Raw genomic sequence first — 24,782 nt, forward strand, 5'->3', positions numbered from 1 at the left:
GCCTCCTCTGTCATGGGACGCAGGGCTGGTGTCACGCAGGAACACAAAAATCCCTCTCATTGCTTGTGGACAGGGAAGGAAATCGCCTGATTCTATGTGGAAATAAAGATCTGTAACTGAAACCTTCCATTCTCCGCCACAGCTCATGAACTGTATTTAGACTATTTCCCAGAGCATTAGGCAGTGTTCTGATTATGGATCTGTTCCATCCTTCCTCTTCTAAATTACCTTAGTTGTAGCAGCTCTTTCTGCACCATCAGCCAGCCACGGTATTTCTGAGTCACAGGAAAGGAGGTAGAAAGAAATGCATATTTTAGGAATTAAAATATTCACCTCAGAAGACCAAGGTTCTAATCACTGAATTTTAGGAACTTGTATTGTTATCCAAAAGGCTAAGAGGCTTTTGCTGAAGGGTACAAAAGTTCCTGTTTTCAAAGATCCTTCCTGAAAATCAAAAAATACTGTTTAAATGTTATCACTCAATCATACCTGTCTTTACTTATGGGATTAGTACTTTTCCTAGGTTTGCTAACACCAGTTAGACTGGACACTCAGGGCAAGGTTACGTTCTGAGTACCTCAAAAAATGAGAAATACTAGATAGGAGCTTCGAATCAGAACATATTTGCCTGTGTTGTGATGCTGACTTCTGGTCAACACTAGGTATTATTTGGGGAATTCAAGTTGTATTTGAGGAATGCCTATCCCCTTCCACAGATTTGAGATGCTTTTGCTCTGTTTGTACCTCAGAAAAATTCCGGGGGAAATTCAACACTAAGATCACATAATTCTGGTGGCACACCTCACTTTCATTAACTCTCAATTTTTCTTTCATTATTTACTCTCTCCAGGAAAATGTGAGGTAAAAGGCAAAAACTAAACATACAAGCAAAAAGAAAATCTACACTTGTAATATAGGAAGCATTTTCTTTTTTATAGCTGCCCTCATGTTTTTCCTGAGATAGCTTGGAAAAGAAGACGCTCAAGAAAACTAATGAATCTGTTAGAATAAGCTGCCTGCCAGATAACTACATATTGCAGATTCCTGCCTAGAAAATGCTAAGCTTGCTCAGCCTCCTTCAGCCTGAGAATGGAGTAAGGACTCCTCGTCCCTGTGCTTGCTGCTCCTCTCTGCTTCAGTTGAGGTGCATCTGAAAGAGAGGAACTGTCTGCAAAGTCATGCAAAATTGTGCAAATTTTGCACAGATGTGTCCAACAAGATGCTGATTTGCAGTCTAACCCTGGAAGTAACTAATTCTTCTTTTCTTTCCTTAGAGAACTCCATTCCCCAACAGTGACAGTAGCCTAAGGTGTGTGATTGTCTGCTGCCTGAACAATTTCAGAGGGAAGTTTCTCTTTCATGGTATCTCTTTTTCCTGGCCTTTAACCTAGGGGAGTGTTTGACAGCTGTTCTTGCATCTTCTGAGAAGAAGTGCATGATAGTAAAGCACTGAATTTTCTGAAAGTTCCAAGAAAACAGATTGTTTGTATGGTCATCTGTAATTGATAATCCTCTCTCCAATTCAAGGTAGTTGAAAACATGCCAAAGAACCAGCACTGCTACTCCAAAGTTTTCTTCATAAAGGTTGTTCCAGATCTCTCTGTAAGTACCTCTCATATGTGGAAAGCAGAGGACTAATTTACATTAGAATTATCTTAGGCTAGACATATAGACAATTAACCATCAGAAAACTCAAGGTAGGTGACATGCAAAAAGCTTCCAGAGGTTTTCAAGGAAGAGAGGAAGTGAACCAACCAAACCTTGTCTTTATAGAAAAATAAATAAATAAATAAATAAATAAATTTAAACCAAAATTTTATTTCCAGGGGGAATTCTATATTGTATATAATTCCAGACATACCTTCATTGTACAAATCCATGTACAATAAAGACACTTTTAAGAAACTGTATGACAACTGACTGCCTCAGTCCCTCAAGCCTTGCGTGACATCAAGATACCCCTGCTGTAGTAAAGCTGCTAGAGCACTGTGAAGTTTTGACCATTTAGAACACCAGCCAAAAATTTCAGCCTAAGACAAGCTCTTTTCCAGTGCTCAAAAGCTGTTTGTAACATACACCCTAACACTACAAATTATGTCCATTGTCAAACATCTGGCATGACCTGAGTGACCAGAGCAGCTATGTGCATCACTGGAACTTTTGTCTTCCAACTTACCGTATGTTTTTTTCAGTAACGCCTGATGTAACTTCATCTCCTTTTGCATTCAACTCATCACCTGGAGTTAGTCACCTCTGGATGTCTCTCTCTCTTTCTTCATTAGCTACAGAGGGAGTATAAATGAGTAGGTTAGAATGGTAGTCTGACTTTTAGATGCAGATATCAGGAGAGTAATCCTACCTTCTGTCTGCCATGAGTAGTCAGTCCTAGCAGGTCTTCCAACGGGGAAAGTCGAGCATGTTGCCCCAGAACTAAAAGCTAGCAAGTTTGTATCAGATGAGCCTTACAGGATGTTCATACATGGTGCCATTTAGGTCACTGCTGTGTGTGATAACAAGATGGCAAAAACCTAAATGGATACAGGCCTGGCTTGACAAAGTCAGTCGTTTCATTTTATGGCATGACACTGCAAAGTAATTGTGCTCAGAATGACTGTCTTTACTGCCTAAACACATTTTCAGTACTTGAGCATCCAGGTGGATTCAATTGTGCTTGCAATTTTGCAGACATTAAAGAGAGAGACTAAATGATTGAGGCAGGAGAAAGAGAACAATACTGCGCTCAGCTCCTGTGAGACTGCGTGATGCACAGACTAGAGCACCACACTAATGCTCAGGAGCCTCAAAGTCTAGTCCTGTTTTGACCACTGACTGACAAATGTTTTGAAAGCTAGGCATGGAAAATGCAATGCAAGTGCTCTCTGTATCTTTTACAAAAATAATACTGGCTAAAATCTTTAACCAATGCTAGCTTACGAAGAGCAAAAGTCACTGACTCCAACAGAGGCAATGTTACAAGCCAGATGGAAATCTGGTCAGCTTTTAAGAATACGAATTTCTTTCTTGAGCATCTTTTCCAAAAGCAACATGTGTTACAGCATGAATATAAGCAACACTTGAACTGTTACAAAATACATTTTAAAAATATTATTTAAATTCAAAAATGTGATTCTCTTAAGTTAAACCATAAGCTATCTATTTATACCAATATGTGTTTTTACATAACCATAGCCTTAACTGATATTCAAAAGCTTCTTCGCTGTTCACAGAGGTTTTCATAAAGAAATAATATACAAGGCACACTAAACACTGTCGGGCCAAACACATTCTACTGTTTATTACACATATTACATTCTTAAATAAAAATGCGTCACATAACATTTTTGCATAGATATCTTACAATATACCAATTTAAAAAAGAATTATGAAACAGACCAGTAACAAAAATAAATTTTTTCTTCATTAATAATTTTGTAACATTAACATACCACCATCATATAATACAAATAATATTTTTAAATCTTAAGACTTTTTGTACAGCAAAAAAACTGACAAAGTAATATATTTATATATATATATATAAAAAGCTTAAAAAAAATAAAATGTCAAAAAAAGGCAGAACTGAGGGCTACAAGATTGGGTACTTCTGTGATATACTAGAAATACCAGAGTAGGCCTGAGAGAACGTGACCGAGGGCATCTCCAAAATGCACTTGTCAGACACATCTGGTAAAAGAAAAATTATAGTGCAAAATGAAAGTCCTTCAAGCAATGTTGTTTGTGTGTGTGTTTTTTTTTTGTGTTTTTTTTTTTTTTTTTAATAGGGAGCATTCATCCTTTTGTTGTTGTTGTTGCTAAAAAAAATCCCCCAAACAAAAATCTAACATGAAGTAGAGAGCAAGAAAGGTTTTAAAGGATAAGAAAGAAAACAGGACGTTTTGCAAAGCAAGACAAAAAAAAAATAAATCTCAGCCTGCTTTATTATTTTTCCAATCAGATGAGCAGACACGCTAAACTAAGGCCTTGTTTCTAAGAGAAAAGCTGTCATGGTTTATATGCAGTGATTTCAAAACCATACACTTAAATTGGTGCAAGAACCTTTTGGTCGAGGTATCTTAATTGGTTGAACCATTTCTTACACTTTATCTTAACTGCATAGGATGCCAATGCAAACACAGTCCAGGCAAACAAATACTATGTGCATCCACAAAGTGATTTCAACTAGACTGGTATTTTAACATAGGGCAACTTCCCTGGTAGAGACATGGCCTTGGTAACACAGTAGTGTGTAAACCAGTGTTTTGATCTACTTCCAGAATCTGACAGGCCTGGGTTTTAAAATACAGAGGGATGGGAAAAAGGCATGTTGCAAAATATAAAGTAAAGATCAGCCCTTCAGCCATCAGGCCTTTCAGGGACTGCATGTTAGCTTTTTATTTCCCCGAGAGCCCAACAATAAAGGCTAAAATTGTCACCTTTCTGTCCATTCTAGTTCACTTTTAGTGTGTACATGCTAAGCCCTCATCCCCCTCCCTTCCCACCTCCCCTCCCAACCCCCAATTTGCAGCCTACTCATTCACAGTACACAGCAACAAGTATTTCCCAGACTGTTGAAAACTTTCCTACAGAAGCTGACATGATTCCTAAAATGCAGTGGCAACAGTAAGTGCCCTCCCTAAATCAAAGCAATAGGCACGGTTGGTTACTACACACTGTAAGTCAGTAGCTCAGTTTTGTCTTCTGTGTGAGTGTATATGGTATACAGTTGCACCTCCACGCTCACACAGAGAAACGGTGTAGAACCTGTTTTTCTGGCAGTATATAGAAGTTAGGACCAAAGCACTTAAAAAAATCATCAAAGCTTTCATTTTGAAAATTGTGAAGAGTTTCAACTTGAATTATCACACCAAAAATGCCATTAACAAGCATTAAGGAAAACTATAAAACCCTGTTTGAAAATGACACCTGCATTTGAAAGTTTTCAGGTAGGGAAACCTATTTTTGAGGTGATAAAGGCAGCCTACCCCCCTATCTCCACATTTTTATGTATATAATTTATATATACAACTACATCATTATATATATAACTTATATAGTACAAGTATGTCTTGGACTTATTCCTCTAAGGGAGGAGGAAAGTCTCAGCTTTTATGAGAGAGACCTTAGTACCTGGTGGGCCAGACCCTCCAGTTCTTGCTATGCTAAATCTTGCCACTGAAGCCAATGTAGAGCTGTGAGGAGAAAGACTGCAGTAATCATCCCTAAACTATTAATAAAAAAAGACACAAGTGTGACACAAGGAAGAAGAATATCCAAGCTTGATCTGGAAATGATCATTCAAGAAGGTGTAGGTTTAATGCTAATGAGTGACAGGCAAGACTTATCAATGAGTAGTTGTAGAATCTTGGGAAGAAATTATTTTCATTTTTTCAAGTCAAAGCCATAGAGTTAGTCTAGCATGGTCATTGTTCTTGATATGTGAGGAGCTTTGCAAGTGCAATTCTATCTGAAATCAGCAAAAAGTACTTCAAAAGAGTGTTGGGTTGAAATCATAACCCAGAAATATGAAAGCTTAAAAACAGCCTGGATGGAATGAAAGGATTTGCTAAGTCCCAATTAAAATCAAGAATAAAAGCCCTTGATCCACTGGGTGCTGGCCTGGTAACATTAAATAACATACAAAGTTTTCCTCTGTTTTTGTTTTTTAAATGTAAAGATTTTGACATACATTCCAGGAAGGTGAGAGAAAAGGAAACCCTTAAGCATGTTGGATTTTGATCAGTTCTATCAAAAGCACCAAATATGACTTGTTCTATACACAAATAAACAAAGCATGTTAAATAAGAAGAGCAACCTTTGTGTTAGGGGCAGCTAAAAAGCCCAAATTGTCTACAGCCAGGTAAAAATGAAGGAGAAAACCTGATTCTATAAATACTGAAAGGTCACGGATAAGACACATTCAATCACTGCAACCGTCATATTGTTCAATTCCATTTTAGCCATACATCTCAGTGATTATCCTTTTTACTCCTGAAGGTAAAATAGTTCCAAAAGCAAAGGACTGGAGGATCTTCTTGCATTCAGGTTCTTCTTCCCCACCTGTGTTTAGTCAGTGTTTTCCAGGTATTAAGTGAAAATGTGCTATTTTAAAAAAGCAGTAAACCCAATTCCAAAAAATCTGAATCAAATGAAAAACAACAACAACAAAAAAAAAAATAAAAAAAAAATAAAAAAAAATAAAAACACCTCTGTAGAAATGTAGGTTGGCTAAGATTTCAGGTACCGGGAACCATTTTTGAGACACTGCATGGGTCTTCCAGGCTAGCAAACTTGTTTCTGTAATATTTGTTTGGTTCCTGCGACTGCGACACATCTCATGGTATGATATTCCTTCAAACTGCTTTGCTAAGCTTTTTTTTCTTCTTCAAGATTTTTTTCCTCTCTACATCTTGCTCATGAATAAACCTTATAACGTTTGATATGGATGAATCAGAGTTTGAGAGTAACCCTATGGACCCATTATACACTCTGGGAAGAACTAGAACCAGTACACATAGTTAACCAGACAGAGCTCTGATATGAATCACAGAAACAGGAAAAAATAATGTTGGAAGGTACCTGTGGAGGTCACCTAATGCAAGCCTCAGCTTAAAAAACAGTTCAGTTAGATCACTCTGCTCAGGGCCTTGTCCAACCCACTGAATAAATCCTGGATTTCAGTCCTGGAAATAAGCTTTCTTTTGTTCATTTGCCTAGACTATCCAGGTGAAATCATTTTCTAGACTGAGAACTGGCTATTGAAAGAGAGCAACTTTGAGATAATGAAAAACACTCTACTCTGGAATCTCCTTTCCTGTTAAGACTATTCTTTGTAAAATATACATGATGGTTTACGTTGCTCTTCTCCTAAGGGGGAAAAAATTGCAGAACAAAGATGCGCTGAAGTGTTGCTTTGTTCTAAAAAGTGACTAAAATGCAATATCATGTGTCTCCACGTTTGATATAGTATGAGTGATACGTTATTTTAGTTTAAGGTAAAAAAGTGATGATTATGTTAGAAAAGCAGAATTTTGCTTGCCAAGCCTCAAGCTGGCAGTATAAAAAGCATATTTCCATAAGCATAATTTTATACATTCAGAAAATCTTACTAGAAAAATCTTGATACTGGTACTTTCTAAATGATTTTTCAACACTGTAACATATAAAGTACATCTTGATCTGGGATATTCTGTTCAGTTTTGGTCTTCCCCATACAAGAAAATTACTGACATACTGGAGCAAGTCTAGAAGAGAGCCACCAAGGAGATCAGATGGCTGGAGCACATGATGGACGAAGAGAGGCTAAGAGACACAGTTAATCCTTAGGAAGAGAAAGGTAAGGGTAGATCTTATTGCTGCCTACAAATACCTAAGAGAAGGTGTGGAGAAGATGAAGATTCTTTGCAGTGGTGCACAGTGGAATAGCCAACAAACACAAGTTGGAACATAGGAAATTCCTACTTGACACACAGATTTGTCTTTTTTTTTTTTTTTTTTTACCACAAATTTAGTCAAATATTGGACCAGCTTGCACAGAATGGCTGTGGAATTTCCATCCTTGGCAGTATTCAAAAATCAACTGGACATGGCCCTGAGCAACCGGCTCTAGTTGAAGGTTGGCTGAGACAGCCTCTGGACAGTCCCTTTCTACCTGCATTATTCTATGATTGACTACGCTGCTCCAAAAGATTATTTAGCTACTCACAAAAAAAAAAAATGATATTTGATTTAATTGTTTCCTTTACGTATACTATTTTGTGGGACATTTGTCTCAGTTTGTTCTCATCCTACAGTTCCATGGCCTTGGAAACCACATCTTACTTTCTTCTGAAAAGCCAGAAAAATGTGGCTTCTGTTTTGCAAACAGACATAAATCTAGCATGAAGGAAACAATGTTAAGCTTCTCCTTTCTAAAGCTCAATAATTTTGTCCTCAGCTGTTACCAAATCATCCATTTAGGGTTTTGCTTCCAAAGACGCCTTACAGAAAGGATTAGCCTTTCCTTATTAGCCTGTTTCTATTCATAATTTATAAATAGAAGATGTCTGTACAACTTTAGCAAGGAGACACAGGCCCAAAAATGATCTAGCTATACTGGATTGCTCAGGTTTGAAGTGCACAGCTTGAAATATCTGCAAAGAAACAAAACTTTTAATTGTAAAAAATGACTCCTGGAACGTGTCACTAATTAGGCCTTTCCAAAATGGAGACTCCATTTACAAAATACAAGCTATGGTTCAAAATTTTAGTAATGACTAAGACACTTGTATATGAGCACCCAGAAACCGAAGTGCAGAGATTGACAGAGTATACAACATATACAGGTGAAAAATACCTCCTGTTACAAGCAGAAGCGATGGTCCCAAAGCCCAGAATTTGGCTTCAGAGTTCAAGACCTGCAACAAAAAGAGCCTGAGAAATCTGAAATCTGGTTAAGGCTCTTATCCCCTTTTCCTCTATGTTTGGCTATACGAATCCAGGATTTAACTGTAGGCCTGTCTCTAGAACAAAATAATCACACATTTCAGTATGTTTCTTTCTGTGGGGCCCTTGTTCTGCCATATTTAAATAAGACGTCAACAAGACCACAAATGAAAACTGGAATAAAAGAAGCAGTCTTGCTTAATTTTTTTCCCTTTTAAATAGAGACTGGTACATACACTGTCATTTAATAATTATTCTTTGTAGACTACTGTTAGCATATCTAAAGGCAGGTGTGTCCAGAGGTCAAAGGAGGATATTTATGCAGGTTCACAGCCAATGAGTATTGTAGCAGTGAGTTTGAGAGCACATACATTAGGATGCTACACTAATGAAATTCTAGGATTTTCTTATCTTTTTTTTTTTTTTTTTTTGATCTAATGCACTGACTGGATGCTCTACAGTTTCACACAGCTGAGGTTTCAGTTCCCATTAGACATCTGGCAGGATGCTCTATATATTCCAACACAAATTGGATTCTAGGGCCCTCAGTCCCAGTGGAACAGCTGGATGGAATGGCCATAGAAGTATGCAAACACAGAAGTAGAGAAATACGAGATTGTCAGCAAGCAGTGCTCCGCAATTTTTGTATATATATATATATATAAAATATATATATATATGTATATATAGTACGGTTAGTTTTAAATCTTTGGAATAAACTCAATTTTCTTTCTTTCTCTCTATCTTTCTTTTCTTTTCTTTCTTCACACTCTCTCTTGCTCTCTCTCTCTCTCTTTCTTATCATGAATGTTACATCATTGCCCCTAAAAGATGGTTAGATTTTGGTCCATATTTCATGCCATATGGGCCAGACATCGTATTTCCCCCCTGTCCCCAAAGTGTTCAGTTGACAGTCACAGTGTTTTGTGAAAACTGTGAGGAAAAACAGCATCTTTTGAGTAAATTCAATCTCTCACTGGAACCAAAGGTTGCAAAATGCTGAGAATTCAAGTGCCAAGGATCCTGGTGACAGCTCTTAAACATCTATTGAGTTTCTTGTTTGTTCTTTTTTCCCCAAGAGTACAGTTTTACCTCCCAAAACATAAATTAAGGGAAATATTTAACAGTCAATGAGTCAAAACAGTCAAAGAAGGGCAGTTGGCTAATACAGTATAAAAGAGCAGCAACCATTTGTGGACCATGCGCCATTTTGTTTCATTTCTAGACACATCTTGTAGGGATGGTCCCAGAATATACAAAATATACAACCTAATGACCACCTGCCTGCTTGCATAGGCCATTTTTATGGTCCTAAATGCAGTCTTTGGAGTCAGGGCCAGTGCCAAATAGTTTCAAATGCAAGTTATAGTAGGATACATTTTTCTTTGTTTGTTTTTCTTTTGTATTGTAGACTTTAATCCACTTTAAGCCCAACGAAATCAAATTATTAATAGGACTGAAGGGTGAGCATGAGACCTCCACTTCTCCTTGGTGGTTCACATAGCAGGTCAAAATGGACCTCTAGGTTAGTAATACTTTAGAGCAATCATTTGGAAAAGCCTCATTGTTGTATGTGAAATCCAACCCTTCCTTCACCATTCACACCATTATGTTTTTTCATATTGGAGTGGGCTACAGTATCAACTTGATGAGTGGAAAAGGAGGACTTTGATAATTTCTTTAAAAGGCTAATGCTGAATGAAGCCTTTGTACTTGGAAGAGGTTCTCGATTTCCCACTCAGAGACTAGAGCAGGATTTTTGGCTTGTGGTTTTTTTTGAGTGTAAGATGTTCAAAAAACATCAGGTTTAAATAAAAATGTCTGCAGGTGCTCTTTACACAAACAAAAGTCTAATGTTTTAAATTGGTTATTAGAAGAACAGCAAGAAAAAGCAACATAATTCATCTCTAAGTCACTGTGAGTTGTGGCTAACGTGCTCACATGATGTGGAAGGAATCCTGTAGTCATGCCTGTGTGGTGTGGCCAGTCCCAGACCGATATCCAGGTGAAGACAAGGAGTTCTGAAGATCACTTGTTCGTGGAGAAAAGAGAAAAGAAGGTTTAAGCTTCCAAATAAGCTTTTAAAGTTTTCATTCAACAAATAAACAAGAAGTCCTAGCTATGGCAATAAGGTGAGGCCTACAGAGATATTAGGTGCTGTTTCTCAGGGTTTATCCCTTGGCCACTTAGCCATCATGGCAGCAGCTTCCAGAGTCCCTAGTGCATATGTTGTGCAATAGCCAAAACAAAAATTAAAATAAAAACAACCAACAAAAATATAGTCCTCCATGAAGTCTACATAAACTCAGGCCAAAGAGAGGATATTTGTGTCACAAGTGTCACTCCACAGTCTACTGCCATTAAGGCCACTGGTATTGACTTAAAAGGATCTCAATAGCTCAGTTCTAGGAAGAAGAACCAAAACCAAGACAGGTCAAAGTGTCTGTGAGAAGTCTGACGCACTGAACATTAGGAATCCTCAGACAAAGAACAAACGAACCAAGAGGTTAATTTTGGCTACCAAACTGGGATTTGGTTTTCTAGGTCATTGTTTTCCCCCCATCTATTTAAAAAGAAAGTTAGTGCTACAAATATGCAACTTCAAGACGACTTATTCTCCTATTGAGTTGCATTGAGAAGCAAGTTAAATAAGCCCCTCCTGTTGCCGTCCACCTGCAGAGAAGCCTCCTCCATTTTCTTTGACTTCCATTGGCAAAACCAGGAAATAAATCCAAGAGAGACAAAGTACTGTACGCAATTGTTCTTCTCATTGACTTCACCTCTATACCATTTCCTCGCCTGCATCTTCTCCCATCCAGCTGGGGCAAGGCATAAAGAACCGATGTATGTATTGAAGTATAACTGGGTGCATGACAGTGCGAGCGTGTGGTCTCTGTACAGAGGATTACACGTGATCAAGTTCTCTTCTCCTGCAAGGCAGCATGTTATTACTCGAGTTCCACTTTCATCTCACAACACTTAGCTCAGATGACTTCCATGCCAAGCTGACTGATATTTAGATGTGTCTCTTCATGTGGAGGGCAAGGTGATCAGACCTGGAAAAACACCTGCAAAATAAACCAAGTGGGAAATTAAATAAATATAGAATTTTGGAAAACGGGGTTCCTGCTCCTCCCTCTTTATGTATAGGAGGAAATGCTTATCCAGGTTCAGTGACATTCTTTAGATTATCGATGGATCAACACCAAACCCTGTGTGCTTCACCACTATAGAACCGATGGCCAACTATCCTGGCTTTCAGCAACTAAATAGACTATTCTCCCTTCTCTGTTCCTTTCCCTCATCCTCTTTCACTGAGTGAAACTTCAGGGAAGGGTGCTCATCCATGCACTTGTAGGATAAAATCAAATATTCAGTGTATGTGTGTGTATAAAAAAAATAAAACAAGTCAGTTTTACTCAAATACTTAGCAATGACAATTTAAAAATAAGAAAATAATAATTAAAAAAAAAAAACACAGAAAAATATACCTTTTTCAAGTGCACAGTAACTGCAACAAACACCAACAGAAGATGCCAGTTTTGAAAGCTAAGTTCCCATTTTTAACTACAAATTGGAAGAAAAATGGTTCAATGCTTGGGGGCTGGAAATCCTTCAGGCTACATCTCTCATTTTCTCTCCATTGGGAATATCATTGGTAATATGTGGATGCTGATGAATGCTATCTCCCTAAATGATGTTGAGAGAAGACAAGGTATTATCCCTATCCTGTAAGTGTGAAAATTGAGACACAAAGAAAGCAAGGATATTGTAACACAAGAAGTATGGTAAAACCAAAAAAAAAAGGCAAAAAAGACAGGACTTTCGCTTTCAGTTTCTGTTCTTCGTCCACTAACCCATCTTTCCTCCATCTCACCACACAATATTACATTTTGACATTCTGAACATTTAGATGGATACTGATGAGACGGACTTAGAGCATCAACCCTAGAGAACTAGTTGAGTTTTAGGGCAGGTCTAAACATGCATTTAATTGAAGATAAGGTAGGGCATGAATTTGAAATGACACATCTACTCTTGATTAACTCCCTCTCCAAAGGCTTATGACTGCATTCTTTTGAAATTACTTAATCCACTTGGGAAGTGGGTTAAAATATTCAGAATAAAACACTCCCGAAGAGGAGCAGCCCCAAAAAGAGTTAATCAAGAATTATTATTCTAGAACAGCTGTCTTGTAGCAGACATGCTTCAGGGCATTCACTGCAGCAGGAACAGCAGCCCAAAATCTGTGACTTTACACCATTAGGATATTGTCAGTAACTAGGGGAATAAATTCTGAGGAGGACAAGTGCTTTTCTTCCCCGTCATTCAATACATAAACCCATTTTATCAAAACTGCCAGTAAGCAAGAATATTTATTCAACTTCATACCCAATAGAAATGGGATCAAAGGCACCAATCCATTTCACACAGTGTCATTAAAGATATGTATGGCACCAGAAAGTAAACTGCAGGACAAGCAGGCAGTGGTTCTGGCTGCCTACCCCAAAGCCCTGAAATGGAGCCCGGCTGTCAGAGAGGCAGCACTGAGGCACTCTCAAAATTCAAATTTCTACTATGGACTTTGAGTTGCGTACTCAGAAACAAGAGGTTTACAATATCCCTGCAAATCTTGGCTTGTCTCCTTTCCACCCTAAACCAAAAGGCACTGGCACAACTATTTTTAGTAAGAGGAAAAAACATCTATTATAAATATCACACAAAAACTCAAATTCGTGGCTTTTGAATAAACTGTTTTTGTAGGGTTTTCAAAACAGAAAATATGTATTCCAGAACTGACTTGCCTGCAATGTCTTTTCACTGCCCCACAGATCTAGAAAGAGCCACCAATGGTCAGAATATCCAAATGGCTTATCGTGAGAATCTGGACAGCTCATACATAGGCACTGAATCTATTTCTAAAAAAGCAATAGTTAAGGATTTTTTACTTTTCAGAAAGAACGTAAAAGAACAAATTCATCTATGTAGTCAAAAGGAAAAACACAAACAAACAAACAAACAAAGAAAAACAGAAGTGCCCTCAATCTAAAAGCAAGCACCCAGAGAATAAACACTCTAAGTAGAAAAAAAATAAAAAATTGAAGACCTATAGAAATGAAGAGATTTTAAAATAGTTAGGGAATCTTTTCTGTCCCACTGGCAGCATTCCCTTGTATGGGCAATCTATCTCTACCTATATCCAGAGATGACTCACCAAGAGGTAAATTTTTAAGACAAAGAGGCCTTGTATGAAGGCAACTTTCACATGAAAAAATAAACTCTCATCATCTAAGGATGAGCACAGCTCTTCTCCAATCAGCTGTTCTCTACCGATCCGTAGCAGCTTACAAAGGGGTTAGCACCCTTCTAGAGTGGCAAAAATTCAAAAGAAAGACTTCAAAATGGGCTAGTGGCTGCATTCCTCCCAGCTCCTGCCTGAAATGCAGTGAGACATGAGGAGCTGACAATGGACACTTTGCTTTCAGCGCAGCAGGCTCAGCACAACTAGAATTTTCTAGCCCAGGGGTGCCAAAATCCACCCTTGGACCAACATCTCTCCCGTCAGTCTCAACTGAGAAAGCAGCATGCTCTGGCTACAGGGGCTGCCAAAACAAAACAACAGCTTGAGTGGCTGCCAAAAAGACATGCACCAGCTGGCACTTCAGTCTAGGACTAGTCATAAGACCACCACCCAAGCACGGCTTTTCCTCTCTGATTGTCTCTATGATAAATGTATCCCAGGAAATGTATGCTGAGTCACAACACAGCAAGATCTGTTAAAAATACGAATCCCAAATGCTGTTTCACATCAATTACCATAGTATAAGTATCTAGTGTATTTTTCGGCCCTATAATATTTTTATAGCTAATAAAATGGCACCATTCTTAGCTAATTTATAGCTAATAAAACGGTACAACGCTAATTGTTCACGTCCTCCTGCTGACTGATTTGGTTAGTTCTAGCTGTTGGTAAGGCTGGTGGATAGGGACGTTTATTTTCAGCAGTATAACAGTCCCTACAAAAAGATACAGCTAAAACACGCTGTCCAAAAAAAAAGGTATTGATCAGTGGGCATATTTTTTTCCATTCTGGAACAAGAGCTAGCAGTGGGGGAGGCTCCACAGGATACACTGACAAGATAAACTCCTTCCTCCACAAAATTAAGAAGCAGCAGCTTGCTGGTCCCTAGTCCTGTCTATGAGGCAAGACTTTGCCCCACATCCCTGGCTCTGTGCCTCTTCCAGTTCTAGAGCAACACTGCACATGGTATGTGGGCCATCACAGTCTTCCCCATCATCCCTCCCCTAATCCAGCTCTTCCTAGGAAGGACAGTTTATGCTAGATTAAGACACCCTAATTCTGAAAGTCATACAGTGATGCACAAAGCAAAAATTCCCAACTCCCAAACATGATTCTCTCCCTTCTCTTTTTGCTCTATCTCCTTAGCAACACAGTACTGCTCAGCACTGAAGCCTCCACAGGAGAAAGAGGGAAGGTAAGAGAATACATTGCTCAGCCATCTTTCTTACCAGCTGTGGAGTTCCCACTGTGGGATTTGTGCATTTCTGCCAAGCATGCTCTTAACTGGCTGTCAAGAGAGGACACCAAGCACATACACTTACACTGGAGTATATACCTCAATAGGCTGGCACTGAGCTGCTATCTCCTAAGCACGTATTTATGCAGAACAAGCAAGTGCCACTGCCCTGTCATCTTCTTCCCTTTGGAGTGCTGAGGGCTTGCACTGTGTGAGGAACATAACCTACCTGTGTTTCTGAAGAGCATAACTCCTGGGGAATGCTAATAAACAGCATACCCCTGGTGTCTGGAAGGCACGAGGGACTTGTACGCTGCTTTCTGCACCACTTTAGCTGATTCTCCTTTCTCCCCTGCTGCCACCAAACCACATACCATTTGTTGTACATATGGTGCTACTCAAACCAGTGGTAGCTTGCCAGCTATAACTAACAACGTGATCTGTGGGGTGAATGGCATTTGGGCTGGGATAGGGCTGGGGACAGCAGCAGAAGAGAATCAAGTCTTCTCATCTCTTATGTTTTAGAATTGTCATGTACACAGGGGGCATGAATACCCCTTTGATGCTGGCCAGGAGGTCAGAGACACAACTGCATCTGAAAACAGACTGGAAAGGAATTGCAGCCGCACCATGTGCACAACACTCCCCTTCTTTACTATATTGATCCCTGCTTTCATGCTCTGATTGCCAAGGTATGGCCTTCCCTTCTGAACAACAAGAGCTGTTCCCTTCTGAACAAAACAGTATGTTTTGTGCGATGTCGATGTTGTGAAAAGTGGATCCAAAAGGCTCCTTAAATTTTAGCAAGCCCGGATGTCTGAGGGAGTGACCACAACTCTTGTCAGTAATGGTGAGTGCAGAAGAGGGCAGCAGTTCAGATATGGAGCAACTGTTCTCCAGCTGGGAGCCCTGGCTCAGGAAGGAGCGTCTTTAGCATTAAATTCTGCCTAAATGGCTAGGGACAGATTTATGGACATTTCAGTGCTTACTTGAAGTGACATCTCCAATAGATGCGGACAGATGAATGAATGAAAAAAGGAAAAATAGTGGTATGGCAAAGTGGGCCAAAAGAATAGGCACCGGCACACTACAAGCTTGCAACTGATTGGAAAAGTAAATCCAAACCTGACTCCTATCACCGTACGCAGATGGCTTGTGCATGGAGTGCACAAAACCCAGCAGTCTTATTAATACATTTTTTCTTTTATTTACAGATTCAGCTAAAGAGCAGAAGTATTAGATGGTTGCAAAAATGTATCTCTTGACTGCAGTAACTGAGTTGGCTGCCAAATAAAATATATATATATATAGGCAAGGATAATATGTAAATGGAGAAGAATGATTACTTAAAAAAGGACTGAAAGAGGCTGAAGAGTTGAAAATACCTATTTTACTTGTTAAATCTCTGCTAAAAATACTGTCTGTCCTGACACAGAAACCCTGCAGTTTTGCACTGCTTGTGTTTGTGTGCTTGTGGGGCTGGGGGTGGTTACTCTGTTCTTCAGAGAAAAAGACAAAGGCAATGCCTTACATTCGAAACAGAGAACATAAATGTCCTCCTTCACAAATGTGCTTATACCAAAGCAGAACTCCAGAGGTCCCTACTTGGTTTATCCTGTCCCTCACTCTGAGCAAACAAAAGATAATCCAGGGATAAAACAAAAGATAATCCAAGAGGAAGCTCTCTGTGGCAGAGGGGGGGCAGGAAGAGGGGAGACAAGGGGAGAAGAGTGCTCAAGGAGATGAAGCTCTTGGAAAGGCAGGATGTGAAAATGATCGAATTTCCTTCCCATAAAAGGATGGGGTCCCTTGTTTATGTCCCACACATCCTCTCTCCACGCATGTTCTCTGCTGGTCTGGTGTACCCAGAGGCTTCCTCGAGCCTTTATTGTATTACAAAAATGTTTTCTTATCAGAGCAGAGAACCTTAGTGCTGCATTAAAAAGATGGGTAATTTTCTTAAGTCTCTTTTAAAATATATATATAAATAGGATTAGCCGGATAACATGTTCAGATGCAAGCACATTATTTGATTACTCAATACTGGATCCAGGTTTTACCCAGGGCACTGCCAGTCTCCAGCTGGGGGGGTTCGAGGGGGAGAAGTGCTCATTGTTTGATCCTGTCAGTGCTGTCAAGAGTCATTACAGGGGTAATTGCTTTTGCTCCACCCTAATTTCTTATCATTTGGGACTGGAGATGGGGAGGAGGTTTTTCTTTTGGTTTTGTTTCTGAATTCAAAGAACCCAGCTTTCAAAAGAACCAGCACCAAGCAAGGACAAACAGAATTTTCAGACGACCTCATCGTTCATTCAGCAGCTAAAACGGTGAGGACTGCAAAAAGGTCGGCAGTGAGCAGCAGCTCCCATTGCTCTCACTGGGAGCTGCTGGGTGCCCAGCTCCCCCAGCAAAAGATTTCTGAGTCCCTGAAGGATGGCTGCATGACAGGCTCTTCAGGAAGCCTGGCTCTAGGCACCTACCAGGCTTTTAAATCTGTGCCCACACAAAATGAAGGGGCAGAGTATTTCCCACATCAAACAGACACCAAGGCTGAGATTTAGAACTGGAGGAAAAGATTCACTCATTAGCAGGAATTCACAGCAATCACTGATCCTACTCAAAACAATCCCATGACTGTGAATTGTCAGACTTGCCTAAAATACTCCTGTGCTCTCGAAGCTGAAGCACTTTTGACTCTCAGTTTCACCCGGGGAAGCACTGAGCCCTCAACTCAGTGGAAAGAGAAGACAATGATGTAGTAACTTTGTACAGAAATTAAGTGCTCTTTTCCCAGACTATTCTGTAGATTTTGGGCACCCATGACACAACAGCCACACACAGACCCCATGTGCCCTCTCGTACTCCCAGGTATTCGTGAGGCCCGTCAGCTTCTGCAGACCACCCTGAAGTGGTCTGGGGCCCTCAGGACATCATCTCTGCTTACAGAGTATTAGAAAAAGCTGTCCTATGGACTGAATCCTGTGCCCACAACAGACACTGGCACGTTTCAGTCAGACCTTTAACCAGTCCCACCTCTTTCTTTGTGCCCTCCGTGGCTCAGGGACTCAGGCAGTGGGACACAAGGCCAAGAGAAGCCTCTGTGCTGAGGGCCAGGCCTCTGCTCTCAGGGAGCTGGCAGCTCCGTGCCGCCCACCATGGCCACATTTTGCTCAAACACCGCGTGAGGAGGCAGCATTACCTGTCACAATGGTTGCATTTAAAGGGCTTTGCACCCGTGTGCTTTCTGTAATGCCTCGTGAGCTCGTCGCTCCGTGCAAAACGCCACTCGCACCCTTCCCACGAGCACTTGTAAGGCTTCTCACCTGCAGAGGGGAGGAGAGAAGAGTCAGCACGGCAGCAGCATTACTGAGCACTCAACTTGCAAATCCTGTGACCGCCCCCCTCACCCCTTTCCCACTTGGGTAGTTTAACCCACATTGAGTCATTCACAGCCAGAGCACGATGGGCAGGCTAATCCAAACTGAGTCACACGATTCATGGCCAGAGCACGACGCAAACCACTTAGGGCTTATGAGGCATTGTACTGGGGATGGGTCCAGCTCCAACATTCCAGCTGTTAAAACATCCAGTTTCCCATTTCTAACAAAGCCCGTCAACTGCTCTTCAAACAAACCCTCAGGATGTCCCCAGACCTCGCCCTCTGTGCTGCTGGGGCCTGATTTCCAGTCAGCCTTTCAGCTCACTCTGTGCTCGCAGGCTGAATTACTGTGGTAGCTGTGAGAGGCTGTACCCATGCCAAAACCCCGCAGGTGGAAGCTGGTCATACCGCCACCTGGGCACCCCCAGGAGCAACCACCTCTGGACAGGGAGTGCAAGAAGAGAAACGTTTTCTTCTTTAAATGAGCTGCTCCTTCAGTCTTTTTGCACTACACCTGGATCAGCTGTTATTCCACCCCCAAAATACGAACCACACCACTGAAGCAATGAAGTGGTATGTCAGGAGAGTCTGGTCTTCTGTGTTCACTTTCACCTATCTTCTGACACAGACCAGCCTCTGTGGATCCATGGTGTAACATCCGTGAGTCCCTCATGCCTTCTGATGGAGACTTCCAAGACCTCATGCCTCCCCTCTCCTCATTCCGTGCCCATGTATTCATGCACATGCACATTTATCATCTCCCCCCAGATCAAATGCTCCAGTGCTTCTCCTCGAGCATAAACTCAAAGTCACGGCTGCCCACACTGTCAGCACAGTGTGGATGCATTAGAAGAGGAAGAAGTTGAGATAAAATGCTGACAAGAAATCACTTTCGCTACTAAGCTACTAAGCAAGCAATTATAAACAGAGAAGGGACTTATTTATTTGTTCTTAAAATTGCTAAGAAGGCAATCTTAAAAAAAAAAAAGCCACTGACCAAACTGAAGTTGCAATACGTATGACCTCTCTACTTGGCCACAGCAGATAAATTTCTCGGCGCAGAGAGGCAGATTTCTATATTTAGTGTGTCTATTCAGCAGGTAAAGGACTGAGATCTGATTATGGGAGCCCTACGTATTTCAAAGTGACAAATTGGAGAGGCCAAAAGAGCAATAAAAGTGAAGAGGGCAGGATAATTGCATGAAAATACATTTTAAAAAGCTGTTTTGTGGTGAGTGAATTTCTACAAACTTCTCATTGCACAGGCAGCTCTGCTGCACTCTGGTCCCCTGCCCCAGCAGGGTGAGGTGTTTGTGAACTGGAGTTGAGCCATTTTAACAGACTCTGAGAAGTTTGTTGGGCACAGTAACTCAATTAAAGGATTTATGAAGCAATGGAGAGGGTGCAGCAGCAGACAAGACTTCACCAAAATACTGAATTGTGCCCTCAGTCCCCAAAACCAGAAAGGCCAGCCTGGATGTCTCTACTGTGTGCCACAATCCACCACGGGGACGTGCCCAACAAGACAATGGGCTGAGCCAATAATAACCCTGTCCCACTTAGACTCAGCCTGTCTGGTCAGCTCTGCAGGCTTGCATATTTTTATTGAAAAAACAAAACAAAACAAAACAAAACTTTTTTCACAGAGGGAAAAAAAAGGGGGAAGAAAATTCTTGTTAGTGAGCCAAGTGCTGGTGTCTTGTTTCTGTGCTGGTTACTCAGCTATAATTCAAACACTGCTACCAGCGCTGTCGCAGACACCAGAACTGCAGTTGCTTCAGCACTGTCCCCTCGACAGCCCGTGACATCCTACCTGGCACATTGCATTCGATCTCCCCTTGTCAGAGGAAAAGGATTTCCCCAGTCCTGGTCATGTCTCTGATGGTGCAGCGGTTCCGTGTGAGCAGTTCCTGCATTATTTTTAAAAGCTGTCAATAAATGGGCCTCGGTGATAATCCAGCTTCCTTGGTTCTCTGACGCTCTCTAGTGCCTACCTCAGAGTGGAGACAGCAAGGCAGACAAACCGCCTTGTAGTGCGTTTACTACACACACTGTAAAGAGAAGGCAAGGGACGAATGCCCAGCCAGATCTGGCAGGAACAGCCAGCCTGAACAATACAGCCGCCTACGGAGCAGAAGGGTGAAGGGAAAACATCATGGGCTTTCTATGAAACAAGGGCTATTAGGACTGAAGCTGTGTTTGGCTTGTTAACATTTGTCAAGAGCTTTGAAAATGTACAGTGCTATATATAGGTTACGAGAGACAGAAATGCCAAGCGTGATTACTGGTAAACCCACGGGATGCCACATCTCCATTATTTGCTCCAGGGTCTCCTCTCTCAAGTGTTCCTGATTTGGCCTTGTGTTGCCCTGAGCTTTTTGTTTTCAGATGCTTTTCCTCTGTAAGCGAAGCCCCGCTCCACGACATGCCAGAAGTACCTCTTTGTGCTCCCAGGCAGCACGCTGCCGTGCAGAGCTCTGCGTGGCACAGCATACGGGCAAAGGAGCATGGTGACCTTTAAAGCCATGTCAGACAGGCTCCTTGACCCAGAGACCTCAGAAAGGTTAGATCCCCTGCCCTCCCGCAGCCACTCAAAAACACGAGAGGGCACAAAGTGAGAGACCTCTGTGTCTCTGTACGTGAGGATGAAAAACAAACTGCTTCCTAATGGCTGCTCTCGTCTCACCCGCAGATGAAATGAAAGCTCTCTTGCCAAGGTGTGTGTCAGGAGGAAGCGTGGGAATGGAAAAGGGGGAGAAGCCCCTCCTACCTCACTGCTGGCAATGGCAGGCAGAAGAAACGGGAAGGATCGTTTCCATGTGCCAGGCTGCTCTTCTGTTGTTGTAGAGGATTAGCGAGAATAAAAGGATAGATGGCGAAATCCTCCTCTGCTGAAGGCAATGGCAAAACTCCCACTCCCTTCTACTGGGCCAGGATCTCCCCCTTTCTAACAAATTAATTATGAGCTTCAAAATCCAATTAAAAATGGGAACATCACAGAGCTGTGCCATACTGACTTTTTCCAGGCTCTAATTCCTCACAATTAAAAACCACACTTAAACCTCGTGCCTGCGAGCCACTCCCTGGAAGGAGGCTCTCCTCTTTAAGTCACCTTTACCCCACACAAGGGGCTGTGCAGTGCTTATACAAGTTCATAAACCCACATTTTTCCATGTGCACTCCACAGAGGAGCCAGAGCACATCTAAAAAGAAGCTGATGCCCAGATATGCAGCTGTTAAAGGCTGTGCTGCTGCAGCTCAGGACGTGCTCCACACCACAGGGCCGGCTTAGCCTCCGTGCACCCATGGGCACACCGAGGCAGGGCAGGCAGCCAGCGACGTGGGCACACTTTGAAGCATCAGATTATGCCGTTTTCTGAGACAAGCACGAGTGTTCTCACAACGTACCACTTGTTTACAGAAAAATCCTAGCAGTGCCCCAGAGCAGTGGCGAGGTGGAGAGCACCATGTAGTGATTTCGAACCTGCTGACCGCACTGGTTTCTCGAGGCAGCATCACATTGGTGAGCAGTGCGGAGCCAAAAAGGCGAGCTGCAGAGGGAAACCGTGGTCAGGCTTCCCAGCACGCCTGCTGCACATGCTTCAGGAGTGTTATTTCTGGCTGTGAATGGGGGTAACCTGGAGAGCGACCCCAAAAGTGGATTTCTGAACTACAGAAAATGCTCACATGGACACATCCTTAGTTGCATGCTGAGGGCGCCTGAGGAGCAGCCGGCAGATGCTGTGAGCGCACAGACCACTAGGCTGAAAGCTACTGATCAGTCCCTGGCCCATTTTTATCTTTTCATGTTCCCAGAGCATATATTCATATCCTGAGATGGGGCTGTTTGGGGAAGAAGCTCTCTGTTCCACTTCTATTCCTGGCATTTCACACAACTTAGCTCTCCTTCTAAATACTCCCCCAAAGTATACTTCAGTAACAGGCTGGCCCTCCATCCCTCTTCATTTCATCCACCCTTGTCTAGCCTTGTAACTGAAGGACAAAGAATTTTGCAAATTTATGGGCAACATGCAATGATGAAGCTAAAATCTACGAGAACCATAGCAACAATCCACAAAACTTTGGTACCCCTGAAATCAGGTCACTGTTCCTTTGGTGACTAAGATAAATGAAAGACTACATATTAAGCATGCAGTTATAAAAAATCAGCAGTGATTGGTACAGGTCTCTCTTAAAAGCTAAAGGTTTTTCATTTGAAAATATGAAAGAGTCAAGCACACAACCCCAGCAACACTGCAACACTGGTAAACACACACCAGGTTCCTAGTTACTGTTGATAGACCCGGGCTAGTTTTACCGTGAAGCCACTTCACCAGACTTCTGGACTTGTCGGGTCGTTTTGCAGCCTCAGACACACTTGGTGAGCTTCATCTCATGCAACTTCATGTATCAAAAGGCATAATCGGAAATAATCACCTACTGCTCCTTTTGATGTTAACGGAGAGACAACGGCGTGTGCGGAGTGGGACACATCAGGCCCCAGTTACACTGAAGCTGCAGGTGAATTTCTCTCCCTTGGTCGTACAGGGGAGCAGCTCCATCACAGGCTGCTGTGTGTTTGCTCTCCAAGCACAAAATGGAAACCATCAGGTCTTCTCTCCCATACGCTTAGATTGCAAACCCTATACAAGCCTCAGCAATACAGATTCTCTCAAAAAATAGCACAAAACATCTTGCTACCTATACACCCCAGAACCATCTAGGTGCAGGGCATATTTCTTTGTACAAGGAGTAAGAAGAGTCAGCTCACTGCAGACATCTTGGAGTGGCAGTTTCAACAGAGACCAGTTAGTAAAAACATTATGGTTATGGGAGAGAGAGGAACATAAACAGGATCACTGTCATGACCAGAAAACTGCTGCACAAAAGGAGGAAGCCAGGGATATTATACATCTTACATTTTACAGTAGTTATTGCCAACCCTAGGGGTTTAAAAAGTCTATGAGTCCAGTCTCCCACAAAAATAATGAGATTTTCAAGATGAAGACAGTAAGACAGAGAGATCATTTGCCTTCTGGTTTGGAGATAACCTAGGGTCATGATTTGAAACTTCTCTTTGCAGCCCTGAAGACTAAAAACATTTGTTATTAAAACCAAGCACACGCACATACACACACAAACGGAGAAAGGAGGTTGTTCCCTACTCCCTGGATTTTGGGAGGGGTGACTTCAGAAGAAAACCCTACAGATTTGGGGATGTGCATGATAAGATCAAGCAATACCGCAGGGTGAGACCCTGGCTTCATCAGTCGTTGGAGAAATGCCCATTAAGGCTTGAGTTTCGCCCTGCATCTTTACAGAATCAAAAGTAAACAAGCATATTAAGATTATCCTGTGTGTCTGTTTCCTTCTGCCTCCCCATGCACCTCAACTTAAACACCACAGCACAAATACATGCTGCTTACAGTGTGCTTAGTAAAATAAGCAAGCAGTTTAAGCCCCGTGGTCCTGCAATAACTTCAGTAAGACAGATCAACAGTGGAGAATCCCAGTGAAAACCCTCGCTGGTATACCTCACCGCTAAAACACAGTACAGTTAAGAGCCCCGTTTTGTCAGTATGCCTGAGTTAGCCAAAAAGGCTTAAAGAAACTGAGGAAAAAAACAAATCCTGTCTGAATGCACATTTTGAAGGCTAGTCAAATAAGATGTTTGTTACGCTGTGCTTTAACAGCTCCTTAATATGTTATGTAAGTACATAAAAATAGCATGTGAAAGTCTTTAAAAAAACAGGAACACCCCCTGAAAAATCGCCATGTGTTCTAATCCACAGTGAATTATTTACATACAGTTTCAAGATCCAAAAAAAAAAAAAGTTTTCTGAAAGAAACACAAAGCATCTCCTTCATTTTTAAAATCCGTGATTAAAATACTACTCAAAATGAAACTAGTTCTAAAAGCCTCAATGTCTAAAAATATGTCCTGAAAGACAGCTTTAGCTACGCTTGCTCTAAGACTGGCGTTCTTGGAGAACCAGACAAACTGCAAATTACAACTGAAAAAGGAATTAAATGTAAGATTTCTCGCCTGGATTTCTCCCATAAGGACGCTCTCGGGGCCCGAGTCGTGCAAAGAGAATGTGTGAAGAACCACGTAGTCCCACTGGCTTTTTCAGAGAGTGTTTTAATAACTTTCCTCGCCACCCTTTCCGAGAAATCCTTCTGGGACCTACTGTTCCGGGGCTGGGGGCTGGGAACGTGCCGTCGCGCCGAGCCGCGGTGTCAGTGCTGGGATGGGGCCACGCAGAAGGACACCGCGGAGACGCCGGCAGCCGGTGGGTTTTCGGTGAGAAGCAGCCCCCCGGCTTGCCTCGCGGAGAAACGCCAGGCAGGCGCTTGTATTTGCTTTGCAGTTTATTACAAAAGTCTGCCACGGCACAATGGGAAGCCTAATGTGGAACATCACATTAACAATATTTTATATT

General features: G+C 41.7%; 1 protein-coding gene across 6 annotated transcripts in view; it reads right to left on the reverse strand.

The window, feature by feature from the left end:
* Window positions 1-1,798: 1,798 nt before the first annotated feature.
* Window positions 1,799-24,782, reverse strand: part of KLF7 (KLF transcription factor 7) — a 64,486-nt gene continuing 41,502 nt past the window's right edge. For 2 of the 6 annotated variants that reach the window (XM_068685979.1, XM_068685977.1), the window contains exons 3-4: window positions 18,160-18,283; window positions 3,748-11,489 (exon numbers count right to left, since the gene is read on the reverse strand). In XM_068685979.1, coding sequence (XP_068542080.1) covers window positions 11,452-11,489; window positions 18,160-18,283 — 162 coding nt within the window. In that variant the 3' untranslated portion in view covers window positions 3,748-11,451. Of the gene's footprint in view, window positions 2,283-3,747; window positions 11,490-18,159; window positions 18,284-24,782 lie in introns of those variants that run through there. The other 4 variants (XR_011097683.1, XR_011097681.1, XR_011097682.1 and 1 more) reach the window with 4 other exon arrangements.

The sequence above is a fragment of the Anas acuta genome, chromosome 6 (assembly GCF_963932015.1).
Source record: "Anas acuta chromosome 6, bAnaAcu1.1, whole genome shotgun sequence".
NCBI classification, from domain to species: domain Eukaryota; kingdom Metazoa; phylum Chordata; class Aves; order Anseriformes; family Anatidae; genus Anas; species Anas acuta.